The sequence below is a fragment of the Vombatus ursinus genome, unplaced genomic scaffold, assembly GCF_900497805.2.
Source record: "Vombatus ursinus unplaced genomic scaffold, bare-nosed wombat genome assembly UNPS02014924.1, whole genome shotgun sequence".
Taxonomy (NCBI): Eukaryota; Metazoa; Chordata; class Mammalia; order Diprotodontia; family Vombatidae; genus Vombatus; species Vombatus ursinus.
Window position 1 is genome coordinate 4,488,467 of NW_020954702.1, and position 27,098 is coordinate 4,515,564.

The 27,098-nt window shown below is 35.3% G+C and overlaps 1 protein-coding gene across 1 annotated transcript in view; it reads left to right on the top strand.

Annotated features, from left to right (window-relative positions):
- Positions 1–27,098, top strand: part of LCA5L (lebercilin LCA5 like) — a 43,654-nt gene that overhangs the window by 7,089 nt on the left and 9,467 nt on the right. The window contains exons 2-6 of the mRNA XM_027843610.1: positions 11,159–11,670; positions 18,462–18,599; positions 19,812–19,896; positions 25,674–25,786; positions 25,988–26,102. Of these exons, the coding sequence (XP_027699411.1) occupies positions 11,159–11,670; positions 18,462–18,599; positions 19,812–19,896; positions 25,674–25,786; positions 25,988–26,102 (963 nt within the window). The remainder of the gene's footprint in view (positions 1–11,158; positions 11,671–18,461; positions 18,600–19,811; positions 19,897–25,673; positions 25,787–25,987; positions 26,103–27,098) is intronic.

A 27,098-nucleotide genomic window follows, 5' to 3' on the forward strand; every position in this document is an offset into this window, starting at 1 on the left:
AATGGAAACTTTACAATGAAATATTAATAATGATTTGGCAAAAGAACAAATCATAAAAATAATTATATGAAAGAAAATGATAACGATGAAACAACATACCAAAATTTCTGACATGCAACTAAAGCAGTCCTCAATTCAATAGGAAATATAATAGGAAAAATAATTTCCCTGCAAATAAACATTAATAAGATAGAGGAGATTAATTAACTGAATATACTTTTTTTAAAACTTAGGAAACCAACAAATATACAAACCTAAAGTAAGCACAAAAGAGGAGGAAATACTAAAAATTGGAGCAAAAATAAATAAATTGGAAACCAAAAAAGTCCTAGAAATGATCAATAAAACTAAAAACTGAAGAATGACAAAACTTTAGCTAATCTGATTTTTAAAAAGAGGGCATAAAATCAAAGCAAAAAAATAGAAATGAGCAAGGTAAAAACACAACAAAGCCAGAATATAAAGAATAATCAGTATTATCCACAGTTATATGCTGTAAATAAATAAATAAATACATAACCTAGAACACAAAAGAAATAGAGGAATACCTTCAAAAATGTAAAATAATTAAATCATCAAAAGACTACATGGAGATCTTAAGTAACCTAATCTCAGAAAAGAAAATTGAACTAGCTGTAAGGAAATGCCAAAGAAAGAAACTCCGGCTCCTGATAGATTTTTAGGAGAAATCTATCAAACCAGAAGGTAAGGGGTAAGAGGAGAGTGAGAGAAGAGAAAATGGGAGGCACCTATTGTAGATAGTGTTTTCAAGGAATTTAGATACAAAGGTGTAGTGAGTAAAATTGATGCTGAAGCACAGTCTTTTCCAGGGCAAGACATCATTTTATTAACAGTGACACATATACTATTAGCAAAACAGTGGTGCTGGCACCACAGTAAGAAGCCAGGGACCTGAGCATGATCAATTTATTAGTTAGGCTAGCAATAACCAATAAACTGGGTCAATAGTTTCTCTTGATGGCCAAAGACCTAGAGTGAGGGCTGATGGGGTCTTTTAAACTTAGGTGTTTTTTTCTTCTGGTTGGCCTGGCAATATATCATGTGGATCTCACTTGGCAAAGACAAGACAATCCCCATTGGTAGACATTTTAATGAGGTGGGTTGAGAATTACCTCAGTTTCTCCCCATTACGTCATCATTAGGAGGCATGTTAGGATTAGTCTGCAACTGGGGGAAAGTGAGTTGGCCTCACTTTCATAATATTAATTTTCCTCAAAGGGCAGAAGAGATTTAGGATGATAGTTAGCAGGGATGGAAGAATCAAGTAAGGTCTTTTTTCAGGATAGGAGTGACACACACATGTTTGTAGGCAGTAGGAAATGGGCAATTAGAGAGGGAGAGATTGAAAATAAACTAAAGAGGGGACAGCTAGGTGGCACAGTGGATAGAGCACCAGCCCTAAAGTCAGGAGGACCTGAGTTCAAATCCGACCTCAGACCAAACACTTGACACTTACCAGCCGTGTGACCCTGGGCAAATCACTTAACCCCAATTGCCTAAAAATTTAAAAAAAAATTTTTAAACAAACAAAAGAGTAAAGATGACAGAAGGGGCAATCAGTTGGAGGAGATGTGAAAGAATGACATTACTTGAACCAGTAAAGGGGTTAACCTCGATAAGGAGGAAGTCCACTTCATCACGTGAAACACGACGGAAGAGAAAGCAGCAGAAGGCACCTGAATGATAGGAGATGAGAAAGAGAGGAGATGAGGGAGTTTATGGCTTCCATTTTTTTTCTGTAAAATGTGAGGCAAGGTTCTTAGCTATGAAACTTAAGAGAAGGGAAGGCATGGAGATTTGAGAGGGGAATGAAAAGGTTTAGAAGAGCTGCTATGGAGAGTAAGATAGTGAGTTGATAAGCAAAGCATAGTATGACTGCCTAGCAGTAGTGAAGGCCCAGTGGAGGTTATGTAGCATAAATTTGAAGTGGACAAAGTAAGAACAGTTGCCTGGTTTTCTCTACCTTTGTTCAGTAGCATATATAAGTACCAAGGCAATAAATGGTGGGAGTGATCCAAGGCTGAGGTTGGCTGGATCTACTTGGTGGTATAAAAAGGGGATAGGAGTTCAACAAAGGATGACAGTGTAAAGTTGAATTGGTTCACCAGGAAGTCAAGATGGGGAAAGAAGGAAAGAGTGACTAATGCAGGGGAAATGGCCTAGGAGATTGTAGAGGAGTCAAAAAACTAGAAGTTATGGAAGACTGATGAAGAGTAGGGTTATGTAAAGGAAGGCAGAAGAAAAGGTGAAAAACCAATATAGTCAGGAGGAGATATCTTGAACATGGAGGTACTACATTTGTGGGTGATATCAAGATCAAGGGTATGATCATCTTTATATGTGGCTGAGGTGGCGTAGATAAGTAGCTCATGGGTGTGAGTAGTTAAGGAACTGAGTGGTTAAAGTATTTGAGGGAGAATCAGTATATACATTGAAGTTCCCTGAAGGGGCGGGGTGGACTTGGAGGGACAGGAGTTGGGGAGTTGAGGAAAATTAAAAACCAAATATTGAATTCATCGAGGAAGGAAGGAGAGTGACATTGGCGGGGGGGGCACCTGTAGACAACAGCTCATAGGATTTTGATTGGTTGGTTGGTATGAATAGCACGAACCTCAAAAGAAGATCGTTTACTGAGTGATGGAGGAAAGGGGAGAACCTGCAAGTGGCAATGGGAAACAAGAAGTATTCCAATTCCATCACCTCAACTGCTGATGAGAATTAGTGAAAGTGCAGCCAGTACTGAAAAGGGTGACCAGGGAGGCTGTGTCATCAGGGGAAAGCCAGGTTTCAGTAAGAGCTAATAGAAAGTGGGAAAGGAAGAGATTTAAGATGAAGAGAAGTTTGTTGCTTATGGAACAAGCATTCCAAGAGGAACAGTAGAAGGGTTGGCTAGGGTTAGGATAAAACTTTGGGGATGGAGATTGAGGAGTATTTGATAAAATAGAAAACATAAATTACCTACGAAATCTCCCTATTTGATTAAAAACTTCCAGAAAAACTGAAAAGCAGTTTGGCAGAAATTACGCTAAGACTAACACTTTACACCATATTCCACAATATATTCTAAATGAATATGTAACCATAATATTAAAGATCATGCTATTGAAAAAAATTAGAAGAGAAACAGACCATATATCTCTTACAGTTATGATTAAGAGATGTATTCTTAATCAAATAAGAGATAGAGTCAATTTAAAAATATAAAATAGATAACTTTGATTACTTGAAACTGAAAAGCTTCTGCACAGACATGATTAATATATCTAGGATAAGAAAGGAAGTGGTCAAATGGGCAAAAAATCTTTGTATTAAATTTCTCTGATCAGGATTTGTTATTTAAACAATTTTCAAATATATATAACAAATATAACCACACATATATTACATATGATTATATATATATGACTAACATCCATTCTCCAGTAGATCAATCAAAAACATTTATTAAGCATCTACTAGGTGCTAAGCACTATGTGAAGAACTGGGGGGATACATCAAAAAGCTTACAATCTAATGAAGAAGACAATATGCAAACAATATATTCAAAGTAAACTATGGAAGCCACTGGAATTTAAAAGCGTTGAGGAAAGTTTCCTGTAGAAGGTAAGATTTTAGTTGAGACTTAAAGGAAGCCAGAGAGATCAGTGGTTGGAGTGGAAGATAGCCAGAGAGAATACCCAGATCCAAGAGATAGAGTATCTTGTTAGTGGAACATCCAGAAGGTCAATGTCATTTGACTGGAGTAAATGTTGGGGAATAAGGTGTAAGAAGATGGAAAGTTGATCAAAGGATATGAAGAAACAGAGCTCAAAATAAGAATTGCAATGTATTCAAAACCACATGAATGGATGTTCTGGATCACTAAAGATAAGAGAAATGCAACCCTACAATTTTTCAAAGATGATAAATTTAAAAATAGCAATAGAAAGAGGTCATAAAAATGAGAAAAGGACCTACATGTACAAAAATATTTATAGCACTTCTTTTTGTAGTGACAAAGAATTGGAAATTGAGGGGATGCCTATCAGTTGGGAATAGCTAAACAAGTTGTGGTATTTGAATATAATGGAATACTATTGTGCAATAAGAAATGATGAGCAGGCAGATTTCAGAAAAAACCTAGAAAGACTTACATGAACTAATACAAAGTAAAGTGAACAGGACCAGGAGAATACTGTACACAGTAACAGCAACACTGTGAGACGACCAATATGATTGACTTAACTCTTCTCAGCAATGCAATGATCCAAGGTAATTCCAAGAAACTCGTGATTGAAAATGCTATCTCTATCCAGACAAAGAACTGATAGAATCTGAATGCGTGTTGAAGCATATTATTTTCACTTTATTTTTTCTTAGTTTTTTCCTTTGTTCTATTTCTTCTTTCACAACATGATTAATATGGACATATGTTTTACATGATTGCATATATACAATCTATAACAAATTGCTTACCATCTTAGAAAGGAGAGAGATGAAGGAGAGAAAGAGATAGTTTAAAACTCAAAATTTTATTTAAAAATGAATGTTAAAAATTGTCTTTACACGTAATTGGAAAGAATAAAATACAATTTAGAAGAAAAATGGCAATAGTCAGTATTGGGATGGGTTGTGGAATGTTATACACACTAATACATTGTTCATGGAGCTATGAAGTGATATAATCATTTTGGAAAATAATTCTGAATTATACAAAGTAACTAAAATTTCCATGCCCCTCAACCCAGAGATTCCATTATTTGGCGTATGACCCCAGGAAGCCATTGATACAAATATACACTAATATGCCTCAAAACATTTATAACAGTACATTTTGTGACAGCAAAGTATTGGAAACAAAGTAGGTACCCATTGATTGGGGAATGGCTAAACAAATTATGGTACATGAATATAATGGAAATATTAATGTACTTTAAGAAATTATGAATGTGATGAATACAAGCATGGAAAGTTCTACCCGAACTGATGCAGATGAAGTAAACAAAACCAAGAAAATAATATACACAACTCCAATGTAAATGGAACACACACAAAAAAAAATAAAAAGTGAATGTAACAAAATTATAAAGTTAAAGCATGAGTGGAATGAAGAGATATGAACGAATACCCCCAACCTACCCTTTTGTGGAGGTGAGAGGTCTTATGTTGCACATTATATATTGCTCATGTTTTTAGACTTTTTCAATGTATTGATCAGTTGTGCTGGGTTTTTCCTTTTATTTTTCTTCCCTATTTTTTGTCTTCAAAAACTATTATATGGAATAGCTCTCTGGGAGAGACAGGGAAGGATATTGAGGATAATTATAATGATTAAAAAACAGAAAACCTCAATAGAAATATTTTTTTTAAATTCAACTCAAATATTTCTGTAACTACTACATTATAAATACTGTTAGGGAATGCTGCAACAATTAAACTACTTTGGGGCATGTTGTAGAGAGAATTTTTTTCAAGGATATAGGTTTGAATTAAATGGCATCTCAGGTCCCTTCCAAAACGTTCATCTTTCTTTCCACTTATGCAGCCAACCCTAGTTCATCTTTTACTTAGACTACTGTCCTGGCCTTCTGATTGACAGCTTCCACACAGCTACCAAAATCTTCGGTGCCTCCTTATTGCTTCTAGCATAAAATACAAGCTTCTCAGCCTGGCATTTAGGGCCCTTCATAATGTGGCTACAACTTACCTTTCAAACCTTATTTAGCATTATTTTTCTTTAGACACTCTACATATCAAACATAATATACCTTCTTCTATACAAATCATATTCCCTCCTTCCCATTCCATCGCACCCCCAGTGGAGAATACATTCCCTCCTTATCTCTGTCTCTCAGAATCTTAATCTTTCAAGGTTCAGTTCTAGTGCAACCTCTTCCATGAACCCTTCTCTGATTCCTCCCCCCTCCACAAACACAAATATACACACAGTTGTTAGTACTCTTCCAAAGAGGACTGTGGACACTGGGGACAACTTCTGACCAGGATCCCACTGCCCACAGAGCACTGCAGTGCTTGAAAGATTGTGCACTAGAGCAAGGGGAGATCCCATACTGAGGCATGGCATGTAGGGTACGAGAACAGGTGCCAGCTAGTAGCTTTTTTTGGCAACTACCCAGCCTAGTGTTACAAATACAGAGTGAAACTGAGGAGATGTGCACCCAGGGGTGGCATTCTGAGTTAGGGAACAGCCACAGACCCTAGGCTATATAACAATAGAGGAGTGTCACCAGTGAAATCTGAAATAATTGAAGAACCAAAGGTTTGAGCTTCTGAGCATATCAATTTATTATACAATGCATGCCAATTGCATAAAAAATCAGGACCAGGCATCCTCAGCTTGGCACTGGATCCCAAATACATGGACAGACAGATTTTAATGCATTAAAGGAAAACAATTAACAGGAAATAAACCTAAGTACACATTTAGGTAATCTGATTTCTAACTGGAGGAAAGATTAGGGGCTTTCCAAGTTGAGAGGAAAAGAAAAAACAGGTGCAGTTCCCTGAAATCAGAAAAATAGGTATCCCACTCCCCACTCCATGGGTTTGTAATCAAAGGAACAAGGAAACAATAACTGATTGACCAATATGGGTCAAGTTTTCAGACAAGACATGGGTTGCTTGAGATGTAATTGTAAGAAAACCCCTTATATCAATCTTCAAACCTGATTGGATTTCTGGTCAGCATAACCTGACCTTTGTCTCTAAGCAACAGATAGAGGCGGTCCATCTTCCTAGCCATTCAGGGTGAGATTCAAACAATGCAGTAAAGTTTTCTCACAATTGCTATAATTGAATAAAGTTTTCTCATAAGCCAAAAACTGGACTAGACCTGTAAGTGAACAGAAAGGGAACTGAGCTAGATCCAGAATTGAGTCGTAAGATGGAGTCAGTTTGGTTCATGTAATTCCCACAGTTCTCTCAGGAACAGATTCAAATGTAAACAGTAGCTGTGTAGTTCAAACTCCAGTAGCTAGTGAGGCCTCAGTCCCAGCTTCTATCCCAGTCGAAAGGCTTCAGAGGAATAACCGGGGCAGGAATCACAGTCCAAGGAAGAGCCTGCAGTTCTGTCACTCTGAACCAATAGAACTCCGCAGCTAGCTAAGAGTGGCAAAGTCCAGCAGCAGTGTACCTGATCCTCAAAACTGATCAGAAACTAGCAGAGCTTAAACTAATGAAGCAACAATTAGACTTTGCCCTGGATCAAACCACTCTGGGAGTTCTGAAAGCTTATAGGTTCGTAGCCTTTCCCTGAGATTCTGGAATGAAACAATACTCAATACTCCAAGAAAGCAGCAGTAGGACCAGTCTAGACCTTTAGAAGTTCACAGACTCTAGCCTTGACATAAAGTTTGAAGTCAGGAAGCAAACTGGAAAAATGAGCAAACAAAAAAAGAATCCCATCATAAAAAGCTATTATGGTGTTAAGGACAGTCAAATCATAAACTCAGACAAAGAGAAAAACTCTAAAATATCTTCAAACAAAGCATGAGAAAACACAGCTTGGGCACAAATTCAACTCAGATTCCTAGAAGAGCAAGCATTTAAAAAAAGGAAAATGTTTTTATAAGTGAAATAAGAGTACTTGAGGTAAAAACTAGAAAAGAAATTAAGAGCTATGGAAGAAAGAATTGTAAAGGGAATTAACAGCTTTAGCACAAGAGGTATAAAACCTTGCCTAAGCAACAAACTCCCCAAAAAACAGAATGAACCAGATAGAAGCTAATGACTCTATGAGACAAAAAAGAAATATTAAAACAAATTAGAAAGACTAAAAAACAGAAGAAAACATATATCATCATGAAAGCAGATTGAGGGGCAGCTAGGTGGTGCAATCAAGAGTCAAGAGGACCTGAGTTCAAATCCAGCCTCAGATGCTTAACCTTTACTTACTTGCTGTATGACCCTGGGCAAGTCACTTAACCCTAATTGCCTCATTAAAAAAAAATGAAAATAAAAAGCAGATAGAGGAGAAAAAAATTAATGATGATTGGATTATTTGAACACCATTTCCTAAAAAAGAGCCTAGATATCTTACTTCAAGAAATCATAAAAGAAAACTGGCTAAATCTTTTACAACTAGAGGGCAAGAATTCAGCAGTCACCTTCTGAAAGAAGCCCCAAAATAATGTAAACTCTCAATAATGTCATAGCCAAATTCAGTTTAAAAAATGTCAAAGTTAAAAGTTTTTTTTAAAAAAATAAGCAGCTAGAAAGAATTGAAGAACTGAGAAGACAATTATAATCACATATGATTTATCAGCCACCATTGTAAAGGAGTAGAGAGCTTAGCATATTATATTGCTGAGGGCAAAGGATATTGGCCAAGAATAACAACCAACAAAACTGAATATAATGGAGAGAAATGGGCCTTTAATGAAAGCATTCCTGATGAAAAGACCAGAAGTGTGTAGAAACTTTGAATTTCAAACACAAGAGTTAATAGAAACATAAATTGTAAACATGAATGTGCAATGATAAGGGATTTAACAAGTATAAACACTACTTACATTAAAATATGAGAGCCCTATCATCATCAGGGGTCAAAGAGGAAATTTAATTTGACAAGGCCTGGGTGTGGTTCTGTTGTGTCTTTATGATTTTAAGAGAAGAATGGAAAGAGAAGGGAACTGGAATACAGTAGAGGTACTCGGGTAAGGAAGAAGATTGGGGGAGATTATATCACACAATAAGGGTACAGACTAGGAGGAAGGGATGGGGGAAGCAGCTAACACTCGAATCTCTTAACTGAAGAAGTAAGTGTTGGTGCACACACACACACACACAGAGTTGGCTAGAGAAATACATTTCATTCAACAGAGAAATAGAAGGGAAATGTGAGAAATGGAAAAGAAGAATTAAAGGGAGAGTAGATTAAAGGAAAGATTAGTCCTAAGCAAAACAAAGTCTCAATTAAAAATGTACAAAAATATAAGCTCTTTTTGAGATATCAAAGAATGAGAATCCGAAAAAGTACCTATGAAGTGGGTAATGGCTTTGAAAATGAACAATTTGTGGTATATAAATGTGATAAAATGTTACTGTGCAGTAAGAAATGATGAAAGGGATGGTTTCAGACAAACCTGGGAAGACTTGTGTAAACTGACATAGAGTGAACAGAGCTAGGTGAGCAACTAATACAACAGCAGTACAGTAAAGTCCAATAACTTTCAAAGACTTAGCGACTCTGATCAGAATAATAATCAATCACAGTTTTAGAAGATCAGTGATGAAACCTGCTGACTACTTCCTGACAGAGACTTTAAGGACTCAGTGCAGAATGAGACCAAAAAAAAAATTTTTTAATACAGCCAATGGGAAAATTTGTTTGACAAGACTATACAAGTTTCTGGAGCGGGGTGGGGTGGAGATATTTTTCTTTTGTTCTTAATTGTGGGCAGGAGTTAGAATGGGAAAGTGAGAAAACAGTTTTTTGCTAATTGAAAAAAATATAATCTTTAAAGGGCAAACTATATATAATAGAGGCCTGCAGTTTCATGTATAATCTTCTTTTTCTGTTTAGCTATGTATATGAAAATGCTCATTTTATTTGGTGTTTGTTAAGTTCAGAATAAAAATAAAAAAGTTTACCTGTATGTCCTAGCTGAAAGTGGCTTACTCACCTAAGTAAAGCTGAGCAATTGTATAAGATACAACAATGGTATATGGGTTAGGGGTGGGGAACCTGTGATCTTCTAGGTCCTCAAGTGCGGCCTTTTGACCAAGTCCAAGTTTTACAGAACAAATCCTGTTATTAAGGGGATTTTCCTGTGAAGTTTGGATTCAGTCAAAGGGCCACACTTGAGGACCTAGAGGGCCACATGTGGCCTCGAGGCTGCAGGTTCCCCATCCCTGCTGTCAATCCTCAACTTTCACAGGAGTAAAATTCAGAAAACAGTTCGAAAGTCAAAAATGTGAATGTTGATACATTGAACCTTTGGGAAACAGGGGGTTAGGTTTGTGTAGCCACCAAAAAACTAATCTTTCACTAGAGATTGCTGAAAACACTTTTCTGCATGCAATTCTTTATAACAAAACATTAATTCTGATAATATGCACTTTTCCAAAGAGTGTAACCATGAAATAATCCATAAAATACAAAATAGATACACAAAATAAAATTGGTAATATGCAAAACATTTTTTCTCTCTAGTAATTCCCTAGAACTGCCACCTTTTTTGCAAACATTTCAATAAAAAAACATTGATTTCAGATAATATTCACTTTTCATAACATATGAGATATACTATAAATACTGTACAGCAAATAAAATTTTTAAAACTAAAACATTTTTTAACCTGAATCTTACCTTCCACTGTATCAGTTCACTAGCATTACAAGGGCATTGTATATATTATACTGCTGCAAAACTCTCTACCTTAACTGCCCTCTGAAAACCAAGGGAAAGGGAAGACTCCCAGATTGGCAAAGTCTCAATATCACTTCTGACACTCTTGTCCTTCATAGCTAGCTGATGGATGGCACTGGAGATCATGAAGAACCCACCAGCTTGAAATAATCCAACAGCTACATCTGCTTTGTGAGCAGTTTGAGATCCTTACGGCTATGCCAGCTGATAATGGTTGCAGATATTTTGGCACCAAGTTTATCCAACACCTTTATTTTCTCACTAAGCTGCGTCACTGACTTTGCACACTTGGGCTTAGAACCCAAAGGACTTCCATTATGCTTTGGGGGCATAATTGCAACACAAAACTTGGGTTTTAAAGACAAAGAATTAAAATATACAACAAATTCACAGGAGCTCTTTATAAACAGGGTGAACAAGACCAGTAAAGCACCTAATAAGATACCAGCTGCTCCACAAACTTGAAGACATCCTGCCTTTCATTTTTTTCTCTACTGTATAACAACAATAGGAGAATACTTGAAGTCAATCAAGTTAAATTCATGAATGTTAAGGATTGACTCTATGTGCCATTTGGTAAATAATGTCTATTTGTTCATGACTTAGGATGATCAACTAGTTAATACATAGTTTTAACCTCCCACAAATATATAGATGTATATAATTTTTACATGAACCTCCTATAATTATGTGTATTGTATGCATATGTATATACATACTATATTGTGTTATATATTTTGTTAGTAATTAGCTAATTTGTTTACATAGGATTCAAGGAAATCTCACCTGAAAAACTGCAGAACTGGAACACAGCTTTAACTTCTCAAATTAGTATCATTACCCAAAGAAGGGATGCTATGACTCATCGCGTAATGTCAGCAAGGCTTCATAAGATTAAGGAACTGAAAAATGAATTAGCTGATATTCATCGTAAACTAGAAGCAACTGTCTTAGAAAACCAACTGTTGAAACGACTTCATTTCAGGCACTTGAAAGCAATAGGAAAATATGAAAATTCACAAAATAATTTACCCCAGCTTATGGCTAAACATCAAAGTGAAGTAAAAAATCTAAGGCAACTTCTTAGAAAATCTCAGGAGAAAGAAAGAAATGTGTCCAGGAAACTTAGAGACACTGACAGTGAGTTGTTAAAAACCAAAGATTCCTTGCTAACATTGCAGAAACTTTCTGAAGACAAAAATCTTGCAGAGAGAGAAGAACTTACACAAAAATTATCTGCCCTTACCACAAAAATGGAGGCAAATGACAAAACAATACAGGTTGGTTTTTAAATTATGATTTAAAATTTTTTGTATAACAACGGCTATGATTTTTAATCGGTGTAAAATATCTTTTATATATTAGCAGTACTTGGCATTTTATAATATATGAGATAGTGTGGTATAATGAAACAGAATCTGTAGCTTTGCTGGTAAGTAAAGCCCATCAAATCCAAATAGTTTCAAAAGGTGAAAGAAGAGCTATATTGAAGCCAGTATAGCGATTAAAGAGAGAAAAAGGGATACTAATGCTAATGTTTAAATCATATGGCGGGAAGGAACAATGATATTAGTTTGCATGAAACAGTTGTTCTGAAGCAGTAGTATGGAACTTATTTTCTATCTAGGACCACTGATCAATCTAAAAAAATCAAGTAATGGTTATACAAGTAAAACAACAAAATAAAACAATTTAGTTTGGGGGGGCGTTAATGATGAAAATGTAAGACATTTTTAAATGAATGGAGCACATAAAACTCTATCCAATAATTAAATCACACATTAACATATTTTTACATATAGCTAAGAGCATCTAAGGGAGAAAGAGGGGGAAAGATATAATGGAAAGAGAAAAGGGCTGAGTTGGGGGAAGGTGAAAGACAAAGATAAACTACTTAGCATATGTTTCCAGACCACAAAATACACATCCTTGCCACTGCTACCACCAACAAAAAATTGCCTTAAATTCCCCCCCATAAGGTTTTGTACAAACAAATATAATATATCTAAGTTGAAAGGGGAAACAATTAATGGGGGGGAGGGGAGAGAATCTTTGCAAGTTTCTGTAATAAAAGTCTCATTGCCAACTGTATTAAGGAAGTGATTCAAATAATTAATAAGAATAAGAGCTATTCCCCTAAATGATAAATGATTTAAGGGTTTGAACAAGTGATTCTCAAAGGAAGAAATCTAGCCTTACTATAGGCATATGAAATCTTGCATCTGTCTAAGCTTTGCTTACAATTTATTTTTGATGGAGTTAAATGCTGCCTCCTTAGAGATGGACAAACTGTCCTACCAGGAAACCCTGTGGTGTTTGCATTTAGCAGTTTCTGAATTTCCCCATCATTTTCATCAAACCAGCCTTGATGTTTGTGAGTGTTCTGGCCCAGAGAAATAAATGCAGTGCTGTACACGAAATCTCTGAAACGAACTCACTCCTCTTCGGCTCCACTGTTGCCAACTGTGTGTTGGCTCAACTTTCCCTCCAAGTCAGCAGCAAACTGTTCATACATGGAGACATTAAGTCTTCTGGTAATTGTCTTGCCTCGGGGCCACCCTTTTTGTTGAATGTGAATGTTTAGCTTAAAGAGGATAAGTCTATGATCAGTCCAGCATGCTGTGCCACACATTGCCTTTGTCACTCCCACATCCTGTCAGTCTCTTCACCTTAGAATGATGTCATTTATTAAATGCCAATGTTTGATGTGAAGGTGCATCCACAAAGTTTTATTGCACTTAGGTAAATGGAAGACAGTGTTGGTGATGAGAAGGTCATGAAACGCATAAATCTTCAGTGGTATGTAACCATTCCTGTTGCTGTTTCCAATTCTCTTTCTCCCAAGCACTATCTGCTATATGTGATAGTCTGTGACTTGTCTGGCATTCAAGTCACCAAAATTACAAGCTTGTCTTCTTTCGGCACATTGATGAGGAGAGTCTCCAGGTCTTCATAAAATTTTTCTTAGACCTCATGAGGCTTTGTCACGGTGGGAGCATATGCACTGATGATGATGGCATGGCACTTTCCTGCAAGTGACAATTACATTTTCATGAACCTTTCTTTCACTCCTTTTGGGAAGGATACAAGCTTATTGACTAGATTAGATTTAGTTGCAAAACCTATGCTAGCTTCACAATGCTCCCCATCACTGTGGCCACTCCAAAAAAATATGTTTCCAGCTCTAACTTCAGTAAGCTGGCCTTCATTTGCCAGCCTTGTTTCACTTGGGGCTGCTATTTGGATACAATCCTGCTGAGTTCTCTCTAACAACAGGAGCTGTTCCTCTTTCAGGTCTATTGGATTTCATGTTATCCATAAACATGCACACATTTCACGTACTAATGGTGAGTGGAATCATCTTTGCAAAAGTTTTTGTATTTTTTTAATGTTTTGACCACTGAATAGGATCATCACCTGCTGTGGTAAGCAGGGCAGGGTTAGGTTAGGTGAAGCAGATAATTTTTAGGGTATCTTTTCTACCCCATTCCTCACGCAAGGAGGTGAGCAGTGCCGTCTTTAAAAAAGCTGCTCAGACACCCAGAAGGCTGCATCTCAACTAATTATTCCTATATCATTTTGAAAAATTCAAGGACTTTAATACAGATGACTGATTTAATACAGACAAACAAGATCTTGTATAAATCTTATTTGTAAACCTGCCAGCTTCAGCAAGATCATGAATCATTATCAACCCTATGAAAGAATTTGTGTGTTGATTTATTTTGGGAACAGGATCTCCCTCCCCCATTACAAACACTCCTTGAATAAGGGTGAAAAGTGGGGAAAAAATTTTTTTGACTGTGTATAGTATAGAAATGCTTTATGTGATGATTTGTGGTTATGATAATTTTGAAATTATATTTGGAATAGTTAGTGCTAAAGTTACATCTTGAAGCAACTTACTCTTAACAGACTCTAGTCATGGAAATATATTTTATGACTGTAAACAGGCAGATGGCAAACCCAAGTCCTCATCTATATAGTTGTTTAGGGTATGGAATTGACTATAATCTCAGAGTGAAAACAGTAAGAAGTGCTAAGGTATCACATCATAAAAAATAAAAATCACAGCAGAACTACATTGATCAGAATGCTATGAAAGGGAGAAGCCTGTTAGGTGCACTAAAGCACCATCAGTACTGGTCCTTCAGGCCCTCCAGGCCCAAGGATACAGAATGACTCAGCACATGTATCCTCAGTTCCATTTGATCTCAAGTAATAATAGTATAAAGTATATGAATGGATACCACAGCCAGGCTCAGAATTGACTAGGATTTCTTATACAGGAAACTGAGTCAAGAGAGTTTTCCCTTAGGCTTCCCAAAGTTACCCTCCCAACCATTTTCCCAGGGACCAATATCCACTGGCTGTCAATCACAAATCTCACTTTCATTGAGCTGCTTGCATTTTTCTTGAAGTAGTAAAACATTGGCTGAAAGACACAACAAACCTGAAGACAAAGCTCAAAAAGAAAATTCAGGGTCCCAAAAGGTTTCACCTCAAACAGCAAAGTCTCACTAATCACACTAAGACTGGACACAATTGTTTTCAATACTCTCAAATTGTTGCAATAAATAAGCTAGCAAATAAATTATCAGACCTTCTAAAAAAATCACACAAAAGACTGTATTTAACATTCTTTTCTTCTATTATTTACTTTCCCAAATATGGCTTAAAATTCAGCCTGAAGTAAAAGGTAGTCATTAGATTTTAGCAAAGCAATTTTATTATGTAAATTCACATTGTGAATATATTATGATAGTTTACTAACATTTTGTTTTAAAAAAACAAAAATACATTTCTATGACTAGTCTCTTAAGAGTAAGTTGGTTCAAGATATAACTTCAGCCCTGACTATTCCAAATATAAGTTCAAAATTATCATAACAACAAATCATCACATAAAGCATTTCTATACTACAAACTGTCAAAAATTTTTTTTCAATTTTTCCCCCTTATTCAAGGAGTGTTTGCAATGGGGGAGAGGGATCCTGTTCCCAAAATAAATCAACACACAAATTCTTTCACAGGGTTGATAATGATTCATGACCTTGCTGAAGCTGGCAGGTTTACAAATAAGATTTATACACGATCTTTTGCTCGCACCCTTTCTCCTTTTTAAAAAAAAATAATCAACTATTATTTTCCCTTTTAAAATATACCCATTTAAATGCTATTTTCACATAATGACAATAACCTCTAATAACTTGATTAGTAATTTCACAGTATCTAAACTGAAAGGAATTAAAATCTCCAGTGACATATTACCATTCCCTTAATAGCATTTCTTATAAAATGGTTTCCCAGATTTTACAAGACAATTAAGAAACATGATAGTAGGTCACAATATCATGAATTTAAAGCATGAAACAAAACTCCATACTAATCATATGATATTAATTCAATTAAATGCATTTCCAAATTATCTTTATATAGAAAATCATTCAATTTATCACAAGTGGCTTTTAAAATCACAATCCCCATGGGTTGGAAAGGCATTAGTACAAAACACATTTCATTAAATACCCAAGTAGCAAAAAGGAAACATATGCATAGGCCAAATGAGATCACATAAAACAAATGAATCTCACAGTAAAAATATTAAAAGATATATGTAAGGCTTTACCAGTTTAAATTTAGAAATGTCATCGTTAGACCAATTCAAAATATTCAGGGCTAAAGATTATAAGCCATTGTTAAAATATCTTACTATATACTAAATAATTGGGCTTATAAGATCTCAGGAGTCTTCCTGAGATTTACAAATCTTAAAGAGATTTCTGCTATATCAAAATTATAGTAAAAACATTATCATTATCTATTGCAATTCTAAATGAAGTTTCAAACAATTTACATCATGCTTGCAACAACTGAATCCATAACAACTGAATCAATAACCCAAAAGAATCCAGATTTTAAAAGAATTTACCACTTTACCAATATTCTTATTAGAATGAATTATCAAATTAATGTTAGGTACCATCTTTATCCACATTACAGATTGATAAATTGAAGTAACTTCTTTTAAGATCACACAATTAACAAATTACCTGATCCATGCATTTTTAACACTTTGTCTAAATGTCAAAAAGTAGCATAAACTCTGGCATCATGAGCATCTTACTAAGAGAGACATATTTCACTTAAAACTGAGACCAGAATAATTAAATTTATTACACCTGGATTTATTTAAATATATAAGTCTAAATCATGTGCCCATTTTGACTTTATTTTGGTATAGGATGTATGTTGTTGATCTATACCTAATTTCTGCCGTACTTTTTTTTTTCAGTTTTCCCAGCAGTTTTTGTCAAATAATGAGTTTTTTGTCTCCAAAGCTTGATTCTTTAGGATTCTCCAAGTATACCATCATATCATCTTCAAAGAGTGATAGTTTTGTTTCCTCATTGCCTATTTTAATTCCTTCAATTTCTTTTTCTTCTCTTATTGTTATAGCTAGCATTTCTAAAACAATATTGAATAATAGTGGTGATGATGGGCATCCTTGCTTCACTCCTGATCTTATTGTGAAGGCTTTTAGCTTATCCCCATTACAGATAATGCTTGCTGATGATTTTATTTTTTAAAATATTTTATTTTCCCCAAAATACATGTAAAGACAATTTTTAACATGCATTTAAAAAAAATCTTGAGTTCAAACTTTTCTTCCTTCCTCACCTTTCCCCTCCCTGGGATGGTAAGCAATTTGATGTAGGTTTTACATGTGCAGTCATGAAAAACATATTTCCATGTTAGTCATGTTGTGAAAGAACACACAGACCCAAAGAAAAAAACACACAAAAATAAAGAAAATGAAAAATACTATGTTCCAATCTCCATTCAGACTCTATCTGTTCTTTCTCTGGAGATGGATAGCATTTTTTCATCATGAGCCCTTTGATATTGTCTTGGATCATTATATTGCTGAGTTGATCAGTATACAATATTGCTGTTACTATGTATAATGTTCTCCTGGTTCTGCTTACTTCACTTTGCATCTGTTCATCTAAGTCTTTCCAGGTTTTTCTGAAATCAGCCTGCTTGTAATTTCTTGTAGCACAATAGTATTCTATTACAATCAAATGCCACAACTTATTCAGGCATTCTCCAATTGATGGGCATCCCCTCAATTTCCAATTGTTTGCCATCACAAAGAGAGCTGCCATAAATTATTTTTGCACAAGTAGGTCCTTTTCTCTTTTTTTTATCTCTTTGGGATACAGACCTAGTAGTGGTACTAAGTCAAAGAGTATACACAGTTTTATAGCCCTTTGGGCATAGTTCCAAATTGCTCTCCATAATGGTTGGATCAGTTCACAACTCCACCAACAATGCATTAGTGTCACAGTTTTCCCACATTCCCTCCAACATTTATCATTTTCCTTTTCTATCATATTAGTTAATCTGATAGTTGTGAGGTGGTAACTCAGAGCTGTTTTCACTTGCATTTCTCTACTCAATAGTGATTTAGAACATTTTTTTTCATATGATTATAAATAACTCTGATTACTTTGTCTGAAAACTGCCTGTTCATATCATTGACCATTTTATCAATTGAGGAATGACTTGTATTCTTACAAATTTGACTCAGTTCTCCATAAGATAAATGAGGACTTTATCAGAGACATTTGCTGTAAAAATTAATTTTTTCTGCTCTCCCTCTAAACTTGGTTGCATTGATTTTGTTTGTGCAAAAACGGTTTAATTTAATGTAATCAAAATTATCCATTTTATATCTAGTATTGCTTTCTATCTCTTGTTTGGTCCTAAATTCTTCCCTTATTCGTAGATCTGAGAGGTAAACTATTACTTGCTCTCTTCATTTGCTTATGGTATCACCCTTTATGTTTAAATCATGTATCCATGTCATATGATTATAGATAGCTTAGATTAGTTCATCTGAAAACTGCCTGTTCGCATCCTTTGACCATTTATCAATTGAGGAATGACCAAATTTTTTTTTAATCATTTTTCAAATGGCTAGAGATGTGACTTAATGAAGATTGACATTTTCATAGCTAGTGTCACTATGAATTAAAACTTCACATAAAAATGTATTCTGTCTTTAGAGCTTAGAAAGACAGCTGAGATTGAACAGTAATGCCTTTAATCGTCAATTAGCTGCTGAAAACAGAAAGACTATAACTGCCAAAACTGCTACAAAGAACCTTCAAATGGAAGTAAAACGCCTTCAACAAAAACTTAAGGTATTCCTTTAAAAATATCATCTATTATATGCATGTACAGTATTGAGATCTTTTCATAGAACAATATTAGTTACTTGAAATGATTTATATGTCTGAATAAGTGAACTGAATAGGCCTCTTAAATTTTTTAAGTTTGTGTACTGAGATATCAACAAGCAGAGGATCTAACTTAAGTATTATCATTCGTTAATCAAAAAGTCAACAGAAATGTGCTATGAGTATTCTAAAAGGTTCTATGTTGAGTAAAGTGCATTGGCTTTACTGTATGGGTTTTATGATATTGAAGTGGAATTTTTTTTTAAAAATGTTCATTTTATTTTTGAGACTGGGTTTCCCTATCTCACCTAGTCAAGTACATCTGCCACTCATGAGTCCAGTCCCAATACTGAATGGTATGGGACCTTTAATCTACACCTGGGCCAATTTGCCCCTCCTTAGGAAATGTGGTGGCCCCCTGTTTCCCTGGGCTCTAAATTGGTATCAGACTCGGTATGGACATTAGCCCTACTACAACTCAAAACTCCTAAACTCTAGTGATACATCAACCCCAGCCTCTAGAAAAGCAAAGACTACAGGTGTACACCACTATACTTGGCTTGGGATTCTAATAATAAATTATAATATACTAATAAACTAATTTTACTTTGGCACTAATTTAAAGAACAAAACAGGTAAGATTTGCTTGTTCCTCAAGCGTATGTGCTTCAAACCAGTATTATAATACTTGCATTTAGGAGCATCATACCAAGGATGATAAAAGGAAGCCCTTAATGGCACAGTGGACAGAATCCTGGGCCTGGGGTCAGGAAGATTGAGTTTAAATCTGACCTCAGATACTTACTAGCTATGTGACTCTGTGAAAATCATTTAAACTCTGTCTTGGCATCTTCTTTAATGAGAATAATAGTAGCACCTAGCTCCCAGGGTTGTTGTGAGGATCAAAAGAGATTTAAAATTATAAAGCACTGGGGCAGCTAGGTGGTGTAGTGGCTAGAGCACCAGCCCTGGATTCAGGAGGACCGGAGTTCAAATCCGGCCTCAGGCACATAACACTTACTAGCTGTGCGACCCTGGCCAAGTCACTTAATGCCATTGCCTAGCCAAAAAAAAAAAAAAAATTTATAATGCACTTAAAACAGTGCCTGGCACCTGGTAAGAGCTATATGGATATTAGCTATTATTAAAGAAAGTGTTATATTGCTTTTTTCTTAGGAAAAAGATCGAGAACTTGATATAAAAAATATATATACTAACCGGTTCCTTAAAAATTTATGTGACAAAGATGAGCAAACAAAAGGTAAATCTGAATGAGTTCCCTTTTTTATTTTGAAAAATAAAATCAATTGTAGTTTTCATTAGATTGAAAAAATCTTATACAATCCATCCTTAAAATCCAAAAGTGTCCCAATTTGTTCCCAGTTTCCAGTCCAGGTATTGTCAAAATCTTTTGACTGTCAGTTCTAGTCACACAATGATCGTTAGCCTAAATTCTCATTCAAATTCTTATTTTAGAGAAGGAAGAAAGAAATGTAATTTACTGATTAATTATTTGTTATTTTAGGAAACCATGAGAAGACCATTGAATCTTTCAAAGGTAATTTTTTAACTGCCCTCTTTTTAATGGTAAATTCAAATTCTCATTTGTAGCTGGGAAGCAGTCTGAAATGCCCTATCTTTGCAAACTCTTAGCACTTAAAAAGTCAGAAGGAATCAAATTTCTTACTGATGTGTTGGCTACAGCAGATGCCACATCTTTTAGTAGGAGTGGGGCCCATAAAAAAAGAGGTCCTGTAGGATATTAATGTGTTCAAAGGGATCTCAATGCCCAGCAAGACTGACAACAGTGTTAGCAAGTGTCAAGGTGCCCTCAGAAAAAATTTAGCACCAAATACTATACCAGGAGGCTTTCAGTCTCATTTTCCTTATCAATCTCTCTATCTCTCTGGGATCAAAAGCAAAAGGCCCAGAAGTATGATATGAATACATTAATAGGTATAAATGTACTTTGGAAGCTTATGGTTATTATTAATAGCATATCAATAACATATTAATATAATCCCTTGTTTGCTCAGCACCAATCCAGCCTGCCTTAGGAAAAAAACTCTCCTTGTTAGGTTTTGGCTTCCCTTCTGTCAGGGCCTACATTCATAATCATATGAATTGTTGGGCTTTTTTTAAAATAACTTCAAATTTCACAGAGACAAGAATAAGATATTAATTAATAAAGCTTCAAGATGCCAATTGCTTTGACTTCTAGTAAAAGGCCTCCCTCCTCTCCCTGGTTCAGAAGGGAAATGAGAAGTAAAATGGCTGAACATATGAACAGAGATCAGCTTCCCTGCTCCAGTGACTAAGAAAGGAAAGAACAGTAGTACAGTATTAGGCTTAAGTACCTCCCTGATCCCGACTAGTTCCTCTTGTTTTCACTGGTGCCTCCATCAAGTTACAACCTCAGCTTGCAGTCAGCAGCATCTCAGCCCCAGTCCTGGTCTCTTTTCTAATGCCCAGTGCTCCTGTTTGCTGGCACATCCTAGCAAGCACACAGAATTCCCAGCCAACATGGATACCTAACGCTCTTCTTTCTGGCCATTTCTTTTCCAGTTCCTTCAAAGTAAAAACAACAACTTGGGGGATTCTGGGGATTTCTGGTAGTATCTCTATGGTTACAATTCTAGGGGAATGGAGAACCACAATAAACCAGGCTTTACTGTGCTTATCCCATCATCCTCCCCCAACTAGGTAAGAATAGAGCATTACAGTATGAAAGGAAATTTAGTTAATCAAGTTAAATGAACACAGCATATCTTACCCTCATAGACAAGTTTAATTTGTTGTATTGATGTAAATGTTAAATTTTTAATAAAATATCTTAACAAAGAAAGAAAAGCAATTATTGTCAAGAAACATTGGCTCTCTCACAGTTAATCTTCACCATTTAAATCTAAAGTACCCCCCAGTGCCTGATATGGGAATACATTAATATATCTTTTTGAAATTGAATCTGTAAACTTCACCTCATTCAGGCCTTTATCTTGCCCTAATTTACCCTAGAATTCCCCTGCCTAGCCTTAGCCCTGCTGCTGACACTCAAAATTCATCTCACTCCTAATTCCCAGAGCCCTGTCTTCACCACAAACTTTGCCCTCCCTACTTCTGTACCTCAGCCCCTGCTTCAGCTTCTAACAAATCCTCCCTAGCCACCTAGGCTCCAATCCCCACCTCTTTATCCCTTATCACTTGCTAGTGTTCTTGCCTCATATAATTGGAACCTCCATCAATACTTAAAGCTAAAGGAGTAATTGTCAATGAATGAAGTGGGCCAGGGTTAATGAGGAAGAATCTCTGATCCCTGACAGAGGGGGGAATTGTGGTTGTCTGGTATTCCAAGTTGAAACTCTTAATACATTTTTCCATGCGAACATTTTTATACGTGTTGATTATGATAAGTATACTAAGTATATTGTGGATTAAATATGCTTTTGCAAGCTGACTTGGGAACCTACCTACCATGCTTAATACCTAAATGTTTCTCTGCACTAAAGAGGTCCATTAATTATCTCTCACCCACAGTTTGGCATAATGATGTAAGTAAATATTTTCGGTTCAGAGAAAAAAACCTCAAATTTCCTTTATAGAGATTCTGCTAAGCCGCAAGTTATAACTCAAAGTAATAGCAAATGAAGATGCTGTCAACAAAGAAGTTATTTAAGTATAGTAGAAGATAATGTCACAACTAATTTGAAATCTACACTTGATAGAGATACACTTCCTCACAGAAGATATAGGGCTGTGATCCCTTGCTAATAGCCAAAGATTTAATAAGTGTTCACCATAAGCAGGAACAATATTACTGCTATACCATTACTATATCCCTATATCCCTCTTCTGTATTCTCAAGGCTTTTGTTTCCCTTTTTCTTCACACTTTACTTGCTTTGTATCATTCACACCATGTCAACCATGTGATCAAGAAGCATGTAAAGCAAGATGACTGTAAAGGTAAAGGAAAGAAAAAAAATGTTGTAATTGGAGTAGTTTTGAAAGATGTACTTTGTTCCATTGTACTTCCAAATTATACTGTGACCCAGGTGTTTTTAGCCAAGTCTGGAGCATTTTACATGACACTCGCCTAATTAGTGAACAAAATGTTGACACAACACTGTGACTACGTTAGGGGAGAAGCTGGTACAAGAGCTTTGGAGAGGAGAAATATTCTTTTTCTTCAAGCAGAAATGATATGTAGCTTTTGGAAAGCGGGTCCTTAACACAAACAGAACTAATAAAAACAAGCAAAATAACAACAGGGTGAATAATAAAATCTAATGTAACCAGCTTTAGGGGTGTCAAGTCCTTTGGCAGTGTCCATGATCTTCAGGTGTCTGGCAAGCATTTCCTGTGTGTTACTCAAGCATCTGTGGATGGATCAGGGTAGGTTTGTGGAGGTATTTCTTTAACAATCATCAGGTACCAGGTCACTTGTGGAAATTCTCTAGGTAATGTTGATAAAACCTACTAGTGATAAGATTCAGTATAATTTAGTAAAACCCCACAAAATCTAATTTTGACCTTCCTATTGGCCTATTGGCCTTCCAGTTCATATGGTGAAAATCAGTTCAGACCTTATGGAGCTAATCTTATCAATGACAGAGATAAAAGACTATCAAATTAGAAACCCATAGTTCACCTGAAATTTCAGAGAATTTCAGTTTTTATATACCACTTGCTCTTTCTAGCCTGACCCAAACCCCATACTTGATAGGGACAATGCCATCAACAGGCTAAAGGAAGAATCTTTAAAAAAAAAATTTTTTAAAGAATCCATGAAGTCCTAACTTGTAAAATGAGCCCTTCTGTCTCTTAATATTATCAGAGAATCAGAGATTTCAAAATGGGGAAGAGGGAGAAATGATTTAAAATTTTCTTTACAATTATTAATGTAATTTTATATGTAAAGTCTTTAATCCAATTTTGAGAACTCATTACTAAAATATACTCAAGACATGTATATTCCATTAGGAATATTTGGAAATATATATCTCCTAGTTCTTAGACAAAATAGTCTAATCTTACCTTCTCAAAATTTTCTACTCCATTAAGTTAAAAAACTTTAACATCTTTATCTCAACCTCTACTTTTAAGGATATATGTTGTCCTCATATCATCCTGAAAGAATAAGATACTTTAAGGACCTAATTTTATACATGAATATATAACTATTAACAAGGGGATGGCAAGCCTAAGAACACATTTCCCTAGTTACTTAGGATATGGAGTTGACCACAAGTTCAGATTTGAAATAGTAAAATCTTTCACACTTGTATCCTATTATAGTAATTCTGAGAGATGTTTTAGTATTAACTTATTAATTAGTATTGCAATGAAAAAATCTTCTACAGTTCACCTGCCCTAATTTTAGAAATCTGCTATGAAAGGAAAAATGTGGGACATGGTTATGACAATATCAAGAGTGTCCTTTCGAGGACACAGACTGACCTGCCATAAGCCGTAACAGGAGGAAAACTCCCTTAAAAGTCATAATTAACAGCCAATGATGTAGCAAAGTTCTACAATATTCACAGGGTATCATAGCCAGACTCAGAATTAGCCAGGTGGGAAAATTTCCTGTTCAGAAAGGAAATAGCATTGGGGAAACTGAGTCAAGAGAGTCCTGCCTATATCCCCTCAACTTTCCCAGGCATAGACATTCGCCTCTAGCAATTCTCAGACCACACTTCCTTTGGGCAGCCCATGGCATTTTTCTTGGATGGTGGACTATGGGCTTAATGACAATTCAGACAACTATACCTAGATTTAAAACTCAGAACAATATCAAATTATAGTCCTGAGAGATTTTACCTCAGTAGCAAGTTTCACTAATCACACCTTAGGGCAGATACAGTTATTATTTCTATCACGTTGTTACAATAACAGTTAACAATAAAAAGTTTACTAAACTTTTAAAAAATTCGTTAAATATCCTTTTCTTCCTTTTCCCCCCTTCTTCTTGAGTTTAAACTCACCTGGCATAAAAATCAATCAATAGAAATTAAGAAAATAATTACACATAGATAGTGCTAGTTCACTCAAAATCCAGAAAAACACTGGCTACTTTCTGTAAGTGACCAGGCTAACAGATATCTAAAAATATTGTATTTTAACCCTAAACCACATTAGCTCATTTTTTTAAAACTTCTTCTCTAAAGGAGTCCCAGAAGGTACCTTTGATAAATATGTAAAGATAAAATATGTAAAGACAAAAGGAAAATGAGAAAATCCTGTACAAGGCATTAAAGAGGTCAACCATCCTTAACAGATTTTCCTTCTTCATTGGCAAGAGAGAAGTATTATACAGAAAATGTTCCTTTTTAATTATCCTGTTTTTTTCCAGTTCCTAGATTACTGGCTTTATTTCCTCAATTTGGTCTTCAGACAATGGGTATTGTTTAACATTTGGCCAGTAGTCAGTATCTTTATATTTTATAACCACTGGGTCCACTTATCCCTTAAAGGATGCTCCAAATTTACACATACTGAGGAGCTTCTGAGCACACCAGCCCTTCCTATCTGATTATCCCCTTCCTGTCTGATTATACAAATAAGGAATAGAGAGTAATCTATTTATCCAAGCAAGTAGCAAACAGAAATCAGATAAATCATGTAGATTAAAATAGACTAGAAAATACACACAGTAAATGAGCTCTTTGGATGAGCGTGAAATGAGATCTCAGTTCCACCAAGACACCCTTTTTGAGGGGCTAGTTTAGCTAATGTGCCTGTCACTTCCTAAGTCTTTCATGCCATGAGTCTCTCTCCACAGATAGTCTAGAACCACATGTTTCTTAAAGAAAAAAAAAAGTCCTTTCCAAAGCTCTTACACCAATTCCACTCCTCATGCAGTCATGCAGTGCCATGTTGGCATTCTCTCCACTAGTTAAGAGAGTCTCATTCAAAATGCATTAGAGTTCGCTAGAAACCTGGGTTACAGCATGTTTTAGTTTTAATTTGTGGCTACAATTTTTGTTGTTTCCAAAAACAATAGATAACAATATTTCCCCATTTTTAATCTTCCTTGTAGTTTCTCCACCAACCAAATCCATACAAACAGAAAAGAAAAACCATCTGTTTCCATATCTAGTTCCACGTCAATTGAAGCAAAATACAGAAGACAGTATATCTCTGCCAAATAAGGTACAACAAATTTGAAATCTCAAGTTTCTAAGTTGTTTCATTCATTTCCCCCCAAGTCTTGGATACTAATGCTAGGTTTTTCTTTTTATATAAATAATTTTTAATTACAACAAATAATTCTATTCACTAGTGTGAAAAAAATTAATTACCTGGAGAAAAATTCATCTTTTGCAATTATTCTAAATCTAATGTGAATTACAGGAGGTAAAATCCACAGGAAATGATCCTAAAAAAGAAAAATCAATCTATTTTAATCGTGAAGTAATCCATGATATCAATAAATTACCAAATGAGGATCCTGAAAAAATGTACAAAGGTATGTCTTAAAGTTTCCTTTGTTCTTATACAAATTGGAGAAATGAATGCTTCTCTTTATATCTTTAATGTTCATTAGAGAATTTTACAAACAAAATATTTTAAAAAATAGATTTCTAAAATAGTTGATAAAAGAATAAAAACTGTTAATGATCATTTGAAAAATATTCAGCTTTACTAGTAATCAAAACAAGATACAAATTAAAGAAATTCCAAATTCCACCTTACAGGGCAAAAATAATTAAAAACAATGAAACTTGTAGCTGGTGGTCCGGAGAAACAATATTGATGCAATTGCAAACTTGTGTAACCTTTTTGGAAAGCATCCTTTCCAATGCAGGACATAGTAAAATGCTTGATGGCTTTTTATTGAAGTTACAAAAATAATCATACCCTTTTACCCAATAATCTTTGGTGATATACCATAAGAAAGTTATCACAAGAAAAGTAAGTAAAAGAAAAGGCTCTATCTGTTCAAAGATTTATAAAACAGATTTTTTGTGTATTTGAAAAAATGCAAACAATCTAAGTGTCCAATACTAGGTAAATGTTTAAATAAACTGTGGCATATTGATGCAATTAAGGTGTTTTTTTTTGAAGTATAAAGAATATAAGAAAATCTGGAAGGACCTTAATGAAATAATATAAAGGAAAATCAACAAAAAAAAAACAGTGAGGAAGCAGGAAGGAACAAGCATTTATTAATCACTACTATGTGCCAGGCATTATGCTAAGCCCTTTACAAATATTATCTCATTTGAGCCTCACAACAACCCTGGAAGCAGGTGCTATTATTATCTCCATTTTATAGATGAGGATCCTGAGGCAGATAAAGGTTAGGCAATTTGCCCAGGATCACTAAGCTAGTAAGTGTCTACGGCTGGATTTGAACTTAGGTCTTCCTGTCTCCTAGATGTCTGGGTGGTGCAGTGGACAGAGTACTATGCCTGGAATCAAGAAGACCTGAGTGCAAATCTGGCCTCAGACACTTACAAGC